General features: G+C 37.5%; 10 protein-coding genes across 10 annotated transcripts; 4 read left to right on the forward strand and 6 right to left on the reverse strand. All coding sequences in view use genetic code 12, as the record gives it.

Moving 5' to 3' along the window:
• Nucleotides 1-10: 10 nt before the first annotated feature.
• Nucleotides 11-2428, reverse strand: CORT_0C06090 (hypothetical protein; the record flags this gene model as incomplete). Its single annotated transcript, XM_003868838.1, has 1 exon — nt 11-2428. One exon carries the CDS (start codon nt 2426-2428, stop codon nt 11-13), a length of 2418 nt encoding a protein of 805 aa, XP_003868886.1.
• A 411-nt stretch (nt 2429-2839) lies between these two features.
• CORT_0C06100 (hypothetical protein) lies at nt 2840-4393 on the reverse strand (the record flags this gene model as incomplete). Its single annotated transcript, XM_003868839.1, has 1 exon — nt 2840-4393. The coding sequence occupies one exon, from the start codon at nt 4391-4393 to the stop codon at nt 2840-2842; it is 1554 nt and encodes a 517-aa protein (XP_003868887.1).
• Nucleotides 4394-5893: 1500 nt separating this feature from the next.
• CORT_0C06110 (hypothetical protein) lies at nt 5894-7396 on the reverse strand (the record flags this gene model as incomplete). The annotated part of the gene is made up of 1 exon (XM_003868840.1): nt 5894-7396. One exon carries the CDS (start codon nt 7394-7396, stop codon nt 5894-5896), a length of 1503 nt encoding a protein of 500 aa, XP_003868888.1.
• Nucleotides 7397-9343: 1947 nt separating this feature from the next.
• CORT_0C06120 (hypothetical protein) lies at nt 9344-10888 on the reverse strand (the record flags this gene model as incomplete). Its single annotated transcript, XM_003868841.1, has 1 exon — nt 9344-10888. The coding sequence occupies one exon, from the start codon at nt 10886-10888 to the stop codon at nt 9344-9346; it is 1545 nt and encodes a 514-aa protein (XP_003868889.1).
• An 869-nt stretch (nt 10889-11757) lies between these two features.
• CORT_0C06130 (Are2 Acyl CoA:sterol acyltransferase (ASAT)) lies at nt 11758-13686 on the reverse strand (the record flags this gene model as incomplete). Its single annotated transcript, XM_003868842.1, has 1 exon — nt 11758-13686. One exon carries the CDS (start codon nt 13684-13686, stop codon nt 11758-11760), a length of 1929 nt encoding a protein of 642 aa, XP_003868890.1.
• Nucleotides 13687-14253: 567 nt separating this feature from the next.
• CORT_0C06140 (metalloprotease) lies at nt 14254-14976 on the reverse strand (the record flags this gene model as incomplete). Its single annotated transcript, XM_003868843.1, has 1 exon — nt 14254-14976. One exon carries the CDS (start codon nt 14974-14976, stop codon nt 14254-14256), a length of 723 nt encoding a protein of 240 aa, XP_003868891.1.
• A 285-nt stretch (nt 14977-15261) lies between these two features.
• CORT_0C06150 (Spe3 protein) lies at nt 15262-16155 on the forward strand (the record flags this gene model as incomplete). The annotated part of the gene is made up of 1 exon (XM_003868844.1): nt 15262-16155. One exon carries the CDS (start codon nt 15262-15264, stop codon nt 16153-16155), a length of 894 nt encoding a protein of 297 aa, XP_003868892.1.
• A 205-nt stretch (nt 16156-16360) lies between these two features.
• CORT_0C06160 (Aah1 protein) lies at nt 16361-17437 on the forward strand (the record flags this gene model as incomplete). Its single annotated transcript, XM_003868845.1, has 1 exon — nt 16361-17437. The coding sequence occupies one exon, from the start codon at nt 16361-16363 to the stop codon at nt 17435-17437; it is 1077 nt and encodes a 358-aa protein (XP_003868893.1).
• Nucleotides 17438-17504: 67 nt separating this feature from the next.
• Nucleotides 17505-18506, forward strand: CORT_0C06170 (GTP-binding protein; the record flags this gene model as incomplete). The annotated part of the gene is made up of 1 exon (XM_003868846.1): nt 17505-18506. One exon carries the CDS (start codon nt 17505-17507, stop codon nt 18504-18506), a length of 1002 nt encoding a protein of 333 aa, XP_003868894.1.
• A 124-nt stretch (nt 18507-18630) lies between these two features.
• On the forward strand, nt 18631-19531 carry CORT_0C06180 (GTP-binding protein; the record flags this gene model as incomplete). Its single annotated transcript, XM_003868847.2, has 1 exon — nt 18631-19531. A coding segment is annotated over one exon (901 nt), but the record flags the coding sequence as incomplete, so codon positions are not given.

Below are 19531 nucleotides of genomic sequence, written 5' to 3' on the forward strand. Positions count from 1 at the left end.
CAACTCAAACTCATGATCTTCTCCCCATAGCGAAGATTAGCGGTTGCTTAATTAAGCTTTTATCATTTTTTTCAGGAGACAACGCCATTCTTATGTTTTTCCCAAACATTTTTCTGCATGTGGAAACATCCTTGTTTTGAACCAAGTGACCAGGTAATTCATTTGATACATAGTGATTGAACATGTCAATTTCCGTGTTTTCTGAATCCTTATAAGTATCATGCCACAAACATTCGCATGAATCAGGCAATTCCCTTGTCAAAGCGTCAATTTTGTCCTTCAAGAACTTTGTATTTCCAGAAAGAATAACCCCGTACAAATTAGAATGTAAGGTTTGGCCTGTATGACCGATGGATTTCATTGAAAGCTCTTTCAATAAGTTGTGACTCAAATCAAGGACCTTCAAATTGGTGACTGTAGGTGGGAATCTCAATTCAATTTCGGTAATATCATTGTCCCCAAAATTCAATACCTCGATTGTGTTGTATTGAAAATCAATTTGAACTTTACTCATGTCATTGAAAGACATATCCAACACGCGTAAGTTCTTCAACTCGCGCAACTGTGTGGGGAACTCGGGAATTCTGTTTGCCGAAATGTCAAGCTCTTCAACAGTTTCAGGTATTTTAATGTTGAACTTCCTCATATTGCATTGTGGCAAGTATAAATACTTGATGACTGTAAATTTCGCAAAGGAGATTGACCTCAACTGAACAAGGTCTGTCTCCGTCATTCGCAAATACTCCAACGTGGTCCCAAAACTATAATTTGAGTGGCAGAACTTGTATTCCTTTAATGACAATCCCTTAAGCTTTTGTGGAAACTTGGACCAATCTAAACTGTTTACTTTACATTTGTTTTTATTAAAATATAATACCTCGATGTTCAATGTCTCACCAGCCTTATTTTTGGAGATGTCAAACTCTTTTAATTTGTTGTTAGATATATTGAGCTCTTTGAGCGTTGAAGGAAAGTCGGGTTTACAAAGCTTTGTGATGCCATTCATCAGAATACTCACAAATTTCAACTTCCTTGGAAAAGTTATTTTATCAATTGAGCCAAGACCATTGTCGTCCAATTTCAACAATTGGATCGAATCTGGAAACAAACATAAGCTTAAATACTTTCCGAGCTTAGTGCGTGACAAGACTAGTTCTTTTAAATTAGCAAACTTGGCAAAGTTCAAATCTGAATTGCACCAATCAATCTTGGAGCCACGTAAGTTGAGTTGCCTGATACCCAATGGTATTGCTTTGAATAAGTCTGATGTATCACACTCAACCACCCAAGCAATTCTCAATGATTTCAAAGTAGGAGGAAATTGAAACAGTGACAATACTTGAGGATCTGCGATAGCCACGATATCCAAATTCGTTAGCGCGTATGTTTCAATCGGCGATAAAATAACAAGCTGCACACTTAAGTAATCCAAAGTAAATCCCTTCTTTTGTGAAGCAGCAGTCAATAGTTTCCAAAATTCTTGACTGTACCCATCATCGCGGTCATTTCCTTCAAACCTGACAACCTTGGTCCCCTTGCATGTCATATGCTGAATAATATTGGCAAACCCTTCGGGTAATTTCAGTTGTCGATTCCAGGGAGAAAATTGCAACACAATCTTTTCTAAAGAGGGACGGTTATTCCACGAATTCTTATCTTGAGGCCAAACTAATTCTGAAACATGCCCTAATTCGAGGTGTTTCAAGGATGGTGGAAGTTGACCGAGTTCAAAGACCTCGCATTTATCAGCAGACACATAAGCAAGCTCTTTCAAATTGGCGTACTTTGCTAATGACCCATCTAACAGAAACTTGTTCAAACGCAAGATTTCAAGATTTTTGAAATAACCTGTTTTTACTTTGCCCATGAACTTGTCCGTACCACTACCAAGCTCCATTGTCAAAGAGTGAATGTTGTCCTTTACTTTTGCGAACAGATTATGCAATTGCTTCATGTTAATCTTGTAACGACAGCTGGACGCGAATGTAATTTGCACAGCATATTTGATCCCTTCAGCTGGCTGTAACTGCATGAACAATTGTTGAAAATCAATGATAGCAATTAAGTCAGTAAGGACATAGGTGATATTAAAGACGGTACTGATACCTTCATTGGCGCAATATCCATGCACAATAACAAGCTGTTGTCTGGTTTTGACACATAACCTGTCAGGAATCGATCTATCTTCAAGGAAATACAAATCATCCAAAAATAAAGCGTTTGATGTATATTTGAACTGGACCTTCCGGCTATCTTTAATGACTTGTTCAATGGTGTGTTTCAATTTTGGATTCTGTTGCAAAAATGATCGCTCTGCTTTACCAAGTAAGTGGGTGAAATCACCAATTTCAAGGTGGGAAAAGATCTGTTTCAATAAATCTAATGGAAGTAGGTCCAAAACGACTTTCATTGTAGTCAGTTGGCACATATATACTGCAGTATGATAGTGAATAAATTTAACGAATGTAGTGGGAAATCTCTGCGTTTCCTTCAAAAGTATATTTATGCTTATATATGTAACAAAATAAAAGCAAATGTGTTGCAAAAACCTTGACGTAGAGAAGGGGATATTTGTATGCAGTATGAGAAAATACTCGTAACAAAATTAATTAAGGCGTGGATTAGATTAATTCCAGTCCAATAGTTCTACGGGACAGTTGTATCCTAACTGAACTCTAACTGTTAACAAAAGAGGAGTTTTATTTCAAAGAGTGCACTATATGACACCTAACTTTGGTTTCTTTGTTAAGGATTCTTGCAATGATAAAGAGTTAAAAGGATATTAAGATAACAATCGTATTTGTGAACAGAATAAAAAACTATATCAGCCTGATGGTATTTAAAAGTGGAACTCGGACTCATTATCCGAACTATGCCTTGCTGGTTTTTCACTAACTGGGTAAGGCGGGTATTTCTCATTTGGTTCATCAGAACTGGAGCTTGTTGTCTTGGTTTTAGGTACCGTAAAGTCCCATTCATTTGAATCCACATCATCATCAAAAGAAGCAGCATCTTCATCAAAGGCAGATTCTTCATCGTAGCGACCATCGTCACGTTCAGGATAAAGATGAGCTGGTTCCATTCTTGATTCAGAGTTTTTGTAGCCATGAGCAATATTATCATGACGCATCTTTTCATATGTCTCAGGTCTGTCTCTATGGAACCCTTCGTCGTCTTCATCTGAACTTGGGTAATAGGTTTGTTCAGCAGTGATGATACGTCTAACCTCCAATGGTAATCTATCTGGGGGACGATAGAAACGAAGGTCGACCCTACCAACAATGTAAAGAATCATAACAATAAGTTCAAAAACACCCCATACCACATACATCAAATACTTGTTTTCTGCTGGACTTGCAAATCGATGTTGTCTAGCTTGAAATACCACAACTGCTCTGCAAATTGCAGCAATGAAGATAAGCACTGTTGTGACAATAAGAAGACCCATGGAAATGTTATGCTTAAGAGTGCCTCGTCTGTTTGATAACCCTTTGACACTGTGAAAGTGATGATGAGTAGCAGCAATGACTCTGGTAGCATGTCTATGGTTAGAATTTCTTTTCATGAACCCACGCTCTGCCTTTTGAGCAGCATTTTTCTCAACGAAATAGAATGGAGCAAAACTTTCGATCCACCATGGTTGATAAGTATATCTCAACTCATCCTTTTTCGTAGGCAACCAGAAACTCAATCCAATCAATGCAACCGAAGTCAATGAATACAAAATAACCATGACAGCAGTAAATTGCACTGTGTGAATCCAGTTTCTGTAAGACGTGTAACTTAGGAAGTTCAAATAAGGAACGAATGATGCCAAAATAGTCACTGCTATAAGAATCACGACAAATACATAAGTATTGATCATAAAACTCCAAAACAACGTTCTTGAACCACCAACAGGATGTCTCCAAGTAAATAATCTTTGAGCTAAAATCAAGTTTGCCGACACAATGATGATTGAAGGCACAAGTAAAAACACTTCACTAGTCAATCCAATTGCGACCTGAGTAACATCGTATGACCATTGAGCTCTAAGTCCAAAACCGATAACCTTGAAAATTGAATAAAACATCCAAACAACTGATAAGTAAAAGTAGTGTCCTCTTGAAGTATTGATGATAAAAATAATGAGATGAAACACGAAAACAATTGCAAATAAGATTGAAAAGGTTAAACTCGGACCAAAGTCATTACTTGAAGGATAACTACCAAATAAGTTGATTTGGGTCCCAATATTATAATCAATCAATATTTGTGGTATCTTTGGGCCCACTAAGTTTCTTGCTTCTCTCAATAAAGGGTCAATACCAGTTCCAATTTCTGCACCATTGTGTGCACTGGTAAATAGTAGGCCCATTATACCTGTACTTGCCGTGTATACACTGTCCACCATAGTTGATATAGACTGTTGTTGGAGGGAAGGGAGAAGGGTTTGGTGTAATAAAGTGTATGGTTATTGAGATGGAGGGTATCAAAGAAACAAAAAACTGTCCTATTCGTAAAGGGCTAGTTTTAAAACGCAGTAAGTGTAGTTGGTGGTGTTTCGACTGCTAAATAAGTTCCAATGTCCTGCAATGGGTGAATAGTCTGACAACAAAGGACCTGAAAGTTAAAAATTGGTCTGGTAATGAGGCTGTATGAATCCATTTTTTTTCATATGCAAGAAACAGATCTGTACATATATATATGTGTGTGTGAATGGTCTAACTCTTTTACTTCTGCGTAATAACCAAACATTATTCGAATTGGGTAATTAATGATTCAGTATGCGAGAAAGATTTCTCTTCTGTAGTATTATTATTATTTGCGATGGTCATTTTGTAACTCATTTTGAACAATAAAAGACAAATGTTTGTGTAACCTTCCTGTCTTAACTATGTACAAAAGATTTAGAAAATTACCCCACTCTTTAAACTATACAAATTATGGTAGCGCAATGCTTTATTTTGATGATTTGTTGACATATTTTTTCTTTACAAGTTTTGCAATTGCCCCACCCGAATCTTAAAATAGCAATACAATTTCTTTTTAATGGCAAACGATTGGGAAGAAAACGTACGATGAGAGAACCACTGTGAAGGAGAAACAAAAGGTAATAGCGGATACGGGTAAATATACCCATTGCCATGTCTTCCGTATTTTAAGTTACTCCTTGGCGCCGAAGTTGCACCAATAAGAAACACCATACATTTTTTATATCAATAAGGAGAGAGAGGAGTAATCCACAATTTCTCAAAATTAGAAACCACAGTCAAGGAGTGGAAATTTTTCGTTTTCTTTTCTTATCAAGGAGTAAGATGTTTTATTAATGACAGTATTATTTATCTACTATGAATAATACTATGAGTGACCTCATTCCTAGCTTACTACCGAAAGCATCCTATTGCAGGTCGATCATATAGAGTCAAGAGATCTGTCAAAATGGGGCCATGTTGACGTCGTCTGGAGTTCATAACCACTCTAAACGACTCAGTGCTGAATCAATAGAATCTTTGTCTTCTTTGTTTTGACTTTCGTGATCGTGGGATACCAGTTTTGTGTAATTTTGAAAAAGGGTGCGCAGATTCTTATTTTAGAGTTGTGTAACTTACCGAAAAAGGAAATTATTCAGGAGATCCAGTGACTTATGCGGCTGGATTGGGAAATAGAAAATTCCTGCAACATCGTTCCCCCATCAAACAGATCAGTTCCAATCCAACCAGACCAAAACTCACATTCTAAACGCTCTATTTTTAAATGACCTCCGTTTTCTCCTCGAGGGGAGAGCGCAAATTATTTTAGCTTCATTCACAAATAACAATCATACTTTTTTTCTAATCTAAAACTTAAACAGTTGGAAAATGTAGGGTATACCCGCTACCCCCATATAGCATACGTTCTATATTCTTTTTCTTTAAAAATGAAACTCTGAATCTGCATCAGTTTCACGTTGGTTATTTTCCGTAGGATATGGAGCATATGGATGTTGTTGGTTTTGGTTATTATAACGTCCATCGCCACCATTATACCCATTCTGGTTGAACTTCTCATTTCCTTTGTCAGTATATGGCTTGACATCGTAGTTAATTCCGTAAGCGTTATATTCGTCAGATCCACTGCTTTCTTTTTCATTCTTGGGTACGGTGAAATCCCAATCATTGGAATCAACATCATCGAAATCATCTTCAAATTGGGGTTCTTTATCTTCATCCATATCATAATCTGGTTCTCTTCCATACAAATGAGCTGGTTCCATTCTTGATTCAGAGTTGGCGATAGAAACGAAGGGGTCGACCCTACCAACAATGTAAAGTATCATAATGATAACTTCAAAAACACCCCATACAACGTACATGAACCACTTACTTTCTGCGGGACTTGCATAAATTTGCCATCTGGCTTGAAACACAACTATGGCCCTTCCAATTGCACCAATAAAGATGAGCAACGTTGTTACAATGAGAATTCCCATAGATATGTTATGTTTAAGGGTTCCTCTTTGATTGGACAATCCCTTGACACTATGAAAATGATGATGTGTTGCTGCAATGACTCTAGTAGCATGACGATGATGTGAATTTCTTTTCATAAAAGTATGTTCGGCTTTTTGAGCTGCATTCTTTTTGGCAAAATAGAATGGAGCAAAACTTTCGATCCACCATGGTTGATAAGTATATCTCAACTCATCCTTTTTCGTAGGCAACCAGAAACTCAATCCAATCAATGCAACCGAAGTCAATGAGTACAAAATAACCATGATAGCAGTAAACTGGACAGTGTGAATCCAATTCCTGTATGAAGTATAACTTAAAAAGTACAAGTATGGAACTGCTGATGCGAGAATGGTAACTGCTAAAAGAATGGCAACAAACGCATAAGCTGTAAACATAAAATTCCAAAACAACAAACGTGAACCACCGACAGGATGTCTCCATGTGAACAATCTTTGAGTTAAAATCAAGTTTGCTGAAACTATAATGATGGCAGGAACAATCAAGAAAACCTCGCTAACAAGTCCAAGAATAATGAGCGTAATATCAGTGGCCCAGTGTGCTCGTAAACTAAATCCAATCACTTTCATCATACAATAGAAAATCCACACAAGTGACAAGTAAAAGTAGTGTCCTCTTGACGTATTTATGATAAAGACGATTATGTGAACAATCATTAAAATTGCGAAAAGCACTGCAAATACTATACTTGGAGCGTAGTCTTGATGATTGGGATATGAACCAAATAAATTATTCTGGGTATCAATGAAATAGTCAATTAGGTTTTGAGGAAGATTGTATCCAATCACATTTCTACCCCATTTAAGAATTTCATTGACACCAGTTCCTTCTGCTGCTCCATTAAATAGTGTCTCCTCTATTAACTTTCCAACCCCATGTGCGGGGGTGTAATAAAGTTTTCCCATTGCAGTGGACTATAATGAATTTGGCGGAGTGGTGGCCAGTCGTAGATAACCGGGTTGGATTTGATTAATTATGTAAACTGAGGTTATGCCGATGCTTGATATGGCAGTGTGTTGGCGGGTAGTGATATTAAAGAGTAAGGTTATTGTTCATAAATCAGCCTTATGTGTAGGCAATATCTAACAGTGATAACTTGGTTGGAAGTTTAGGAGTGCAGCACGGTAGGCAAGGCTGGCTACATGGACTACTCAAAATGTGTGGTGGAAAGACATCAACTTTTATACATTCGAAATTGTCGTTTTTTACCCCCCACTGCATTTTTGTTGAGCTAGCATTGTATAATGAAGGAACATTTGAATATATGATGAATCTTTCAAATCAAACGTATGTTATGTAATCTGTAGTATTAGAGTGGTGATATTAGATTATTTTTGGTCACAAGGTAAATAAAATTTTCAATATTGCCATTTTTGTTCATCAAATGTTTCACACAAAGTGCAAAATCTCACTGAAATGTGTTGAAATTAGAGTTTGAGTGTACAAAAGTGGAGAGGTTGATAGTTGATGTAGAGGGGAACTTTATTATGAATCACCAGAACTAAGAAACAACTTTGCAAATTTTACACACACTCATCCCATAGATAATAGTTTCTCTTGTAAACAGCCACTTCTGAAGGTATTGTAACTGAGATGGAAGTACGACGACTAGTTGGTTTCGAGATGGGCTGAAAAGTTCACAATTTCAACACAGCAATCACATAGCAGTCCAACTCACACCTCTTATTGTTACAATGTCTACACATCATGACCGGGGTTCCGCTTGAACGTTTTAAAGCCGTTGATTTGAGAGTCCCCCTCCTTTCAAGTTACCGGAGTTAAAGAGCTAAACAATAAGAGAGGATAAAGTGGAGAACAATAATAATTGCACAAATAATAAGATCATCACTTTGTGAAATGTAGAACCTTTTTAGTTGGAATATGGGAATCGCTTCATTATCAGCTGCACATGAGTAGCAACCAAACGCATTCTTTTATTCCCATCCATTTTTGTATGGTCATGTCTAGACTCTTGACCGCTAAGTCTTTGGTGATGACCAGCTGTCGTCACTACTTAGAAAGTTATAACTTCACTCAAATCCAGATTAGATTTACAGGAGCAGGATCCTGATTTTGTCATCTCTTGGCCATATTTAAAGATTGATGGTAATCACAAGGCGTCCAGTTGGTCTAGTACTGCCCGATCTTTGTATAGTTTTGGTTATATCCTAGAAAGCAATTAACAAAAGGATTGTATTGAATAATCGGTTTTGTGTAATTAACCCAATTAGGTATTTTTTAAAGTATCAAAACCATTTCTTGTTTTGGTGATTTCGTTAACAAAACTGAACCAAAGTTGATGATCTTTTAGTTCAATCCTCTGCTCGAGTAATAACAGAAGGTCAACGACATTAATGCGTGTTGGTTATAACTATTCAAAAACGTTCCCGAGTAGAGGCATATGGCAAATAATGTTATGGTGTTTTTCACCACTTACAAATAGCCTTATTAGTGTGACTAAGATGCTACCTAAGAACAAAAAACGAGCACTCAACACAACCACATTTTCCCCTTGCTTTTTCATGCGGCTGAGCTTTATCCATTCTTGTGTAATTTTTTAAACCTTACTTTTGTATCCTGCATTATAGCTGCACCTTTTAGTGCACTAACCTTTTACATTTACGCTATTCTCCAGCTTTAAGTCATGTTTGATTTCACCATAGTTGATGCTCAACACCGGTAATTGAAATTGTATTAATTCTCTATAGATGTATATAATTTCTATAATAATATAAGTGATATCACGTTGAAATGAAAACAGACAATAACGATTGGTTATGGAATAAAAAGTCGCAAGAATTGAATTAAATAAGGACGGAGCTCCCTCAATCGAAAGCTCTTCTAGCCGTCAACTAAAACTGGAATTCATCATCGGAATAGTCGATTTTCTTCTGAGGTTCATTTGCTGGCGTATTTGTGTATGTGTGTTGGTTAGGAGTGAAGATCTCAGAATCCATACCATCACTCTTTTCCTCAAATTGAACATTGCGCTCATTTTTAGGTGTGTTGCCAAAGAAAAAGTCGCCACTGGATTGAGAAGACTTTGTGCCATCACCAAAATCAAACCCATTCTCATCATCATCGCTGTATTGTGGGTGGTAATGATCATAATATTTGTCGTCAGCTTCGTACTCTTCCTCTTCCTCGTTATCACTATGGGTTGGTGTAACCATTTGTGATTGTTCTGCAGTGATAATGGCACGAACTTGAGCTGGCAAAACATCTGGTCTGTAAAATCTCAAATCTGCTCTTCCCACTATGTACGACACATTCATAACGAATTCGAAAACTCCCCAACAGAAATACATTGAAGTGGGTGCTGCCGCTGGTGAGGAAGTTTTTTGTTGTCGGGTTTGAAAAACAACCACTGCTCTCAAAATAGCTGGTACAAATACTCCAATCGTCGAAATAATAACAACGAATAAGGAAATATTGTGCTTCAAGTCACCTCTTTGATTCGTCAAACCTTCAACCATGTTGTAGTGATGGTGCGTTGCAGCGATAACTCTAATAGCATGACGATGGTTTGAATTCCGCTTCATGAATGTGGCTTCTGCTTCTTGTGCAGCACCCTTTTTGACAAAATAAAACGGAGCAAAACTTTCAATCCACCATGGTTGATACGTGTACAATCTTTCATCTTTTTTGGTTGGCAACCAGAAACTCAACCCAATCAAGGACGACGCTGTCAAAGTATACGAAATCAACATGACACAAACAAATTTGTTCAAGTTTTTGTAAACATTAAATCGTGATGGTGATAGGAAGTACATGTAAGGTATAGCTGATGCAAGAATTGCCACAACCAACAATACTGCCACAATACAATAAAGTGACATCATGAAAAACCAGAATAAATTTCTGCTACCACCAACTGGGTGTCGCCATGTGAATAACCGTTGAGCCAAGATCAAGTTTCCAGAAATTAATAAAATTGATGGTATAACTAGTAAAATCTCATCAGCAATACCCATTCTTACATTGATGATATCTTGGGCCCAAACAGCACGATAAACGAAAGACATAAATCTGATCAAATTTGTAAATGCCCAAAACAAACTCAAAAGAAAATAGTGACCTCGATACGTGTTGATGAGGAATATAAACAAATGCAACAACGCAACTATACCAAAAAGGGCAGCAAATAAGATACTTGGTGCAACATCACTACTATAAGGATATCGACCAAGTAAATCAATCTGTTTTCCAATGACATTATTGATTAATGTTTGCGCTATTTTAGGACCCATGAGCCCATGTGCTTGATCAACAATACAATAAACCCCGGTCCCTTCATCAGGGTCATTGTTGGAAGTAAGTAGTAATCTTAAGGCACCATGAGTTGCAGTATAATATTTATCCGTATCAAAAGGTCCGAGGGGTGGTTGAAACAGCATTCTTCGGGCTCTGTTGCAAATACAGGGACAAGTTGATAATACAATTTGGGAAAGTTGTCTAGCTCAAAATTTGTGCAAAATTTCCACATTATATATATATTATTCCCATTGGATCGGGAGATGTTATTGTGCTAGGTTGAACAATGTCTGTGGGAAAAAAAAAACGATTTCTGCTTTGTGTCAAAGAGTGGTACTTTTTTAATACCGAGTTACCAAATTGGGAAACGTAATATATAATGCGGATATTAGAGTTTTATACATCCATCACTCATATTTATTGTGCGGATTTTAAAGTTTTGAGTTGGGAGTCCCGTCTGAGCATATCATAAGCTCATAAGGTGTAAGGTATGCTTAAAATGTGAATAATGTTGTATTGGTGAGTTAAAGTTTGGCAAATTTTTGGTGCCAAAATTTGTACAAAATTTACTCTTATAATTTGACATTCTGTCAAAACTGTGACTCTTAACTAATGTGTCAAGACTAAATTGCTACGGGTAGGGTTAGATAGTTTAGTTCCCCTCTATATATCACTTGTTTGGAAGTTAATTACATACGTTCAGGGTAAATACGCAATTACAAAACTCCTAATTCTAGAAACAAACCATCAAAACTTGCGGGATACACAAAATCCATAAATTGCATGTGGGAAAAAAAAAGTGTACGTCAATTGCCCCTCACTATCCAACGGTTAAAAAATAATGACAAAAGAAAGCTTACTCGGGGTAAGAAATTCCTTTCCTAGAAGAAACCTTATTTTATTTCTTTTCGAGAATGAAACATAGTCAGTACAGTTTGCACTTACTAACAAGTAAAGCTCTTCTTTAATATATCTACATCCTTCAAGCTTGCCTTTTCGCATAATTGTATTTCTAATATACTAGATACAACGTACATATAATACTAGGCCCGCTGATGAATCCAAACCAACAAATACAATTTCCCAACACCTTCTTGTCTCTCATGAATTTTGTCCTACTAATCATGACCAATGGGATTTGTGACATCTGAAATAATAACAAGTAACCACGTAAGGTGCCGAAAATCACATACATGACTAACTCATGAACGATACTAGATATTATGAATGTGATCAACGTTGCTTGAGTCTTGCTAACTTTCAACGCACTGATACTCGAGTGATAGACGTGACGAAGAAGAAAGTTGTGAACTGGTTTGTTCCATAACCTTGCATATTCTGAAAAATCAGTACACGACCACCATGGACCGTAAAAGTCTCGATCAGCAAATAAGGTTAACTCAGCAAGCGCATTTAAAATAGAATCCCAAATGAGAAAAAAGGTAAACAAGTATTCAGATAAAAATGGTGGGATCATATCAATTAGTATGAAAAAGTATTGGCCACTTCGTTCATGTACAGGAAGTTTTCTGGCAATACCTGCCCTCTTAACAATAGGTAACATGTTGGTCTGAGCCACAAACACCATAAGAAATATGAGACCGAATATCCCACATACTTTTTCAAACACATAAAGCCACCTCACTTTGCGAGTTCTCGGATATTGGATGGTGTACACCAATGTTGGAAACATGCTATATTCGAAATAATTCCAAAGACTGATGTTTTGGGGAAATTTGATCAAGTTACGTTCCTGCAACTCTGCAAAAGAGCAATCAAGAATTGCTTCATCACACTTGCTATCATCCTGTTCTGGCTTGTTGGAAGTAGCTCTTGATTGGTACTCTAACTCGTACTTTGTAAACTCGATACTGCTTTTTAAAACATTGATCGTTTGTTCCAACTCGTGTCCTTTAGGGAGTTCTACTTCATTGTCTTCCAATTGTTGAAGATATCTTTCCAGAAACATACCCTCATTGAAAACTGACCACAAATACCCATTGTAGTAACCATACGAATGCATCTTCATTACAAACACAAGACTGTGCAATACCAAAAATACTTTAGCAATCCATGGATACTCCATATAGTGAGAAAACCACAAGAATACTGCAAAGAATGCAGTGTCATAAACACTTTGCAAAATCCAACCAACACGTTTCCAACTTAGCAAACCTCGTTTGCAAAGTATTTGTAGCAACAATGGAAAGTACGAAGTCAAATACATTGCCAAATCAGACAATGCCACTTTAAAGATGTCATGCTGTAAGATTTGAACAATTTCCCATTCCCAAATGGGTTCGTAGTTCTCAAAATATACGTGTACAAGCTCATTAATCATGATAAAAGCAGTGGACAACCAAAATAACACGTAGAAACCATAAAATTCTGACTTAATGAATTCTTGCGAGTCAAAGATAGTACTTTTTCCTGTGAATGACAAGTCTCCGAATCTCAACCGATACTTTTCCTTGCGCTTCTTTTCTGAACTCTCATCCGATCTAGATTTTCTTCTAATAATTCGTTGATGATCTTGCTCAGATACGTACTTTACCAACCCATCCAACGTGATATCGGTCTCTGATATATCCAGACTACTAGTACTAACCCGGGGTAGCCTTGTAGTTTGCTTCTTGCGAGATCTTAATTCGTTACTTTTAGCAAGAGGACTGCTGGGTGTCTTCTTACCTGTAGATCTCAGTACGGTATACTCTTGCTTAAAGTATCCATCATTTAAGGTGGTAGAAGGCGCGGAGGTTGCCGAGATAGGTGGAGTGATATCAGACAAGTCAGCTGGGTCCTTCTCAAAAACAGATGCTTCAGTTTCGTCAGTATCACTTGATGATGCATTGTAGTCATTGTTGATATTAAGCAAATCTCTCCGATTAATTCTATCAGATATGAAATCTAATTTCTCTCCGGTGTTTGTTCTCCCTACCATGTTGATTCAATTGAGGATAGCACTGGCAGATTGGGATGTGCTGTAAATTCTGTCAGAAAAGTTGTATTTTCTCCAATACAGATATTTCTTAGCTTTTCAGGGTTATTTCTGATTGACACGACTCTTTCCTCTGAATGTTTTTGAGATTCAGGAGTGATATTAGATGAAAATAAGATGGCTATAATACTATCTACTGGATTGATTCAATCCCATTCTATATATAAATCCCAGAAAACGTCCTCCGTATTTTTTTTGTTGGGTAATAAAGGTGGAAAGCTGAACAATGAGAAACGTTCCGTTTCCGATTTGTTCGATTAAAGAAGCAATTAAATAAGTCCATTAACTCCGATATGCATAATTGCTAAATTACAAAAGCACTAGTCATGCAGTGAGAATTAGGGAAAACTTACAAAGTGGAGTTCCATTGATCAGTTAAATTGAATGCCGAAGCTACCGTAGAGAAGAAATTGTAAAAAGAGGTTCCACAAACGGAGATATTGGGCCTAGATTTATTTTTTTAGTGCAACCGTTGATAATCTATTTACATGAGATCTCTACACCTTTGTCTCATCTGTACACCCTCTCAAAAGGTCTCGTATCGTTGAAACAACTTTTCCAAACAATTCCAACAACTTTTTCTGCCTCTTCCTGGTTACGACAACCAGGATTTGCACTGACTGAAATTATAGCTCTTCTTTTGATACAGTCTTGAAATTTTTTACCAAAGTTTCCCAACCCTGTCTTCTTGATTTCTGCCCATATCCTACATTCCCCACTCAACATTGATGCTCGTATCTCTGTGCAGGCGTGATGTCTCAAGTTCTTATAATTCAAGTTGAATTTCATGTAGTCGTATACATGGACCAACTCATGGGTCAAGATATCCTCTAGTTGCCATTTTGATCTTATCCAGTTGCTGCACAATAAAACACCTGACTGGGGGTCAAACCCACCTCCCTTTGTGAAATCACAAGTGGCACATGTGATGAACTTGGGGTCTATAGGTTCATTGTCTTTGTTCAACTTTCGTATGTGATCCATCATGAAAATGACAGAGGGTGAGTATTGCAACACCCATTTGAGATTCTCGTTACAAGACTGGCATTTATCCTCAAGATTTCGGTTTTGATAATCATAGACATATTGTGCTCGATCTTGACTTGTGAAACCGAGACCAGTTTGGTACAGTAAAGTTCGTCTCCACCACTCGAAACCAGAAAGTTGTGATGGAGGGGACAAGGTTAGTTGTGATACACTATCCTCCGGTGGTTGTGATGTAGGATGTGACATGGAATATTAAAGGTGTGTGGGGTTTCTCAAGTCTAGATGTAAGTGAGCCACGTGTGAAAATGTTGTTGATCAACAGGAGATATAAAACGAAAGCTGACGTAGTCTCAAGTTTTATGGGTAGCAGTGAAGTCTTTTGCCTCCGTAATGAATGCTGTACTTGTGATCAACTGTATAATATAAGTCAACCTCCGTGGTCTATTGTTTTTCTGGGCTCTTATTATTTGTTTTGCAAAATTTTTTCACATTTTTCACCAATTGAAAATAATCAATTAGCAAAAACTAACGATGTCAGAACAATTAACACACCCATCAATCAAGGATGGCTGGTTTGCAGAGATTTCAGAGACCATGTGGCCAGGTCAAGCCATGTCATTGAAAGTAGACAAGGTCTTGCACGTTGAGAAATCAAAATACCAAGACGTTTTAGTGTTCAAATCTGAGACTTATGGTAACGTTTTGGTATTGGACAATTGCATTCAAGTCACTGAACGTGACGAATTTTCGTACCAAGAAATGATTGCCCATTTGGCTTTGAACTCTCACCCAAATCCAAAGAAGGCATTGGTCATTGGAGGTGGTGACGGTGGTGTTTTGAGAGAAATCTTGAAGCATGAAAGTATTGAGGAAGCTTGGTTGTGTGACATTGATGAAACTGTCATTGAGGTTTCCAAGAAGTACTTGCCTGAAATGTCAAAGTCCTACCAAGATCCAAGAACCAAGGTTCACATTGGTGACGGTTTTAAATTCTTGGAAGAGTACAAGAACCAATTTGATGTTATTATCACCGATTCATCTGATCCTGAAGGGCCTGCTGAAACTCTTTTCCAAAAGCCATACTTCCAATTGTTGAAAGATGCATTAACTGAAAAGGGTGTCATCACTACTCAAGCTGAAAACATCTGGATTCATATGGATATCATCTCCAAGTTGAAGAAAGATTGTGCTGAAATCTTTCCAGTTGCTGAATATGCCTACACCATGATCCCAACCTACCCATCAGGCTCGATTGGTTTCATGGTATGCTCAAAGGACCCTAATGCTAATGTTAGAAAGCCAATCAGATTCGACTGGAGTGACGAATTTGTCGCAAAGAATTTGAAATATTACAACAGGGAAATCCACGAAGCTTCTTTCATCTTGCCAAATTGGGCTGACCAGAAATTGAACAAGGGCAACTAAATACTTGTATAGATCTAACATTCAGCAACAAACCTTAGATGAATCTACTTTTTACTCTTTCGGAAGCGCCGAGGGGAATCCGATCTACTTATAAACGTTTACAAAGATAACATTGTAACACAAAAAGATGTAAAAGCCATGTTTTGAAATAGGCATCGTAAAAATGAGACTAGCAAAGGTCTGAATTTGTCAATTTCTTTCCACCATGACTTTGACAAAATACGAGTGCAGTCCTCACATGCATAGCTTTCTCAAGGAGTTGCCCAAATGTGAACATCATCTCCACCTTGAGGGCACTCTAGAACCAGACTTACTATTCAAAATGGCAAAGAGAAACAATATTGAGTTACCCTCGACATTTCCATCAACTGTCGAGCAATGTATAGCAAAATATGATGATTTTTCAGACTTGCAGGACTTTTTAGATCACTACTACGTTGGAATGAGTGTGTTAATCACTGAGCAGGACTTTTATGATTTGGCAATGGCGTATTTCGCCAAAGCAAGGGATGATGGTTGTCTACACTCGGAGGTATTTTTCGATCCGCAAGGTCACCTTGAAAGAGGAATCGCATTGGATGTTGTTGTTTCCGGATTTAATCGTGCTTGTCAGGATGCAACAACCAATTTTGGAACAACGAATAGGTTAATTATGTGCTTGTTGAGACATTTACCCAGTGCAGACGGGATAAAGGTTATTGAGTTAGCTGGAAAGTACTACCAAGATGGAACTATACATGGTTTGGGTTTGGATTCAAGTGAAAAGCCTTTTCCTCCTGATCTTTTTGAAGAATGCTATTCGCTTTTGAAAGAAAGTCATCCCCATGTCGAATTGACAGCCCATGCCGGTGAAGAGGGAGATCACACGTTTGTTGAAAGATCCTTAGATAAACTCAAGGTTACCAGAATTGATCACGGAGTGAATTCCAAACACTCAGAATCGTTGATGAAGCGATTGAATGAAGAGCAAATTATGCTTTCTTTATGCCCATTATCGAATGTGAAGTTACAAGTAGTTCAAGATGTGGGACACCTTCCAATTGATCTATTCTTAGAAAGAGGTGTCCCGTTTTCCATCAACTCTGACGATCCTGCTTACTTTGGCGGTTATATTTTGGATAATTATGTTGCTGTGCACACAAGATTTGGATTCAGCATGGAGCAGTGGAAACAAATTAGCTTGAATGGTATTAATGGCTCGTGGTGTGACGAAGTTAGGAAACAGGAGTTGAGACAGTTGGTGGAGGAAGTTTGTATAAAGTATGTTAAATTGAACTTATAGATTTGGTAGCGTGAAATTAATTTCAATTGTCAATCGTTAAACTCTCCTTTGAACTCGCCTGATCATCATGTCACAATCATCAAGAAAGAAGCTCTTGCTTATGGGCCGATCGGGCTCAGGTAAATCGTCAATGCGCTCAATCATCTTTTCCAACTACTCTGCTTTCGATACAAGAAGATTAGGAGCAACTGTGGATGTTGAATTGTCACATCTCCGGTTTTTGGGCAACATGTCGCTTACATTGTGGGACTGTGGTGGGCAAGATGTATTCATGGAGAACTACTTTACCAATCAGAAGGATCATATTTTTAAAATGGTTCAAGTTTTGATCCATGTTTTTGACGTTGAGAGCAAGCTGATCAATAAGGATATTGAAATATTTGTCAAGAGTTTAACCAACTTGCAAAAGTATAGTCCCGATGCAAAGATCTTTGTCCTATTGCACAAGATGGATCTTGTACAGATTGACAAAAGGCAGGAATTATTTACCATAATGATGGATAAGTTACAGAAAATAAGTAACCCATATCATTTCAAACTTATTGGTTTCCCAACCAGTATATGGGATGAAAGTTTATACAAAGCATGGTCACAAATTGTGTGTTCGCTAATACCAAACATCAACTTGTTCAACAATAATATAATCAAATTCAACTCAATTTTGGATGCTGAGGAGATTATCTTGTTTGAAAAGACAACATTCCTCGTGATTTCATCAACTACTTCAATCAAACAGCAACAACAACACAAGTTAACCAACGGCTCTCAAAAGGAAGAGTCGGAAGAATTGGACCCAAAACGATTTGAAAAGATTTCCAATATAATCAAAACATACAAACAGTCCATATCCAAGTTGAGAACGAATTTCAACAACTTGATTATTAGAGGAAGTAATGGCACAACGTTCTACCTTGATATCTTGACGGAAAATATGTTTATAATGGTGGTATTAAAAAAGAAAGATGAGGTATTAGACGGATTCCCAGTAGAGCAAAATGAAGAATCATTGGTTCTTGACAACATCAAAGCTGCTCGTAAATGGTTTGAAAAGATTGAAAATTCCAAGTAGAGTGTATAGCGCGTGTCGTAAAAGGAATGAGAGAATAAAAAAAAATGTTCGCGACGTATACGATGAATAGAAATTTACTCATGCCAAAATTTCGCTCCAGCTTCCTTCTTTTACCACCACAACCATGGGCAAATTCTTACAATTACTTCTCCACCCGGATGAATTGAAGTCTGTAATTCAGTTGACGGGGTTTAGACAATCATTGCATCCGGCACCAGCATCTCAATCGCCAGCTTTGAAGCGATGCTACGAATTGTTGAATCTTACCTCGAGATCATTTGCGGCGGTCATTGAGGAATTACATCCAGAGCTAAGAGATGCCATAATGATCTTTTATCTTGTGTTGAGAGCTTTAGACACAATTGAAGATGACATGAGTATCGACGCCGAAATCAAGGTTCCTTTGTTACGTACTTTTTATGAAAAATTGGACACAAAAGATTGGACATTTGATGGAAATGGTCCAAGGGAAAAAGACAGAATTGTTCTTGTTGAGTTTGACCAGATACTAGACATTTACCATGAGTTAAAATCACAATACCAGGAGATTGTTAAAGATATTACACGTAAAATGGGTAACGGTATGGCTGATTATATCTTGGATGAAAATTTCAACCTCAACGGAGTGGAAACTATTGAAGATTACAACTTGTATTGCCATTATGTTGCAGGGCTAGTTGGTGAGGGATTGACAAAGTTGATGGTGTTAGCTAAATTTTCCGATGATTCATTGGTAGAGGACAACTTTGAGAAGTCTAACTCTATGGGGCTTTTTTTGCAAAAAACAAACATTATAAGAGACTATCATGAAGACTTATTAGATGGTAGATCTTTCTGGCCAAAAGAAATCTGGTCGAAGTATACACCAGAGTTGCCCCAGTTCCACAAGAACAAGTCAATGGAGTTTGAAGGGTTGTCCTGTATCAACGACCTTGTATTGAATGCACTTGGACATGTGAGACACGTATTGGAATTCTTATCTTTGGTCAAAGATCCCTCAACATTTTCGTTCTGTGCTATTCCAC

This window comes from Candida orthopsilosis (assembly GCF_000315875.1).
Source record: "Candida orthopsilosis Co 90-125, chromosome 3 draft sequence".
Lineage (NCBI taxonomy): Eukaryota > Fungi > Ascomycota > Pichiomycetes > Serinales > Debaryomycetaceae > Lodderomyces > Lodderomyces orthopsilosis.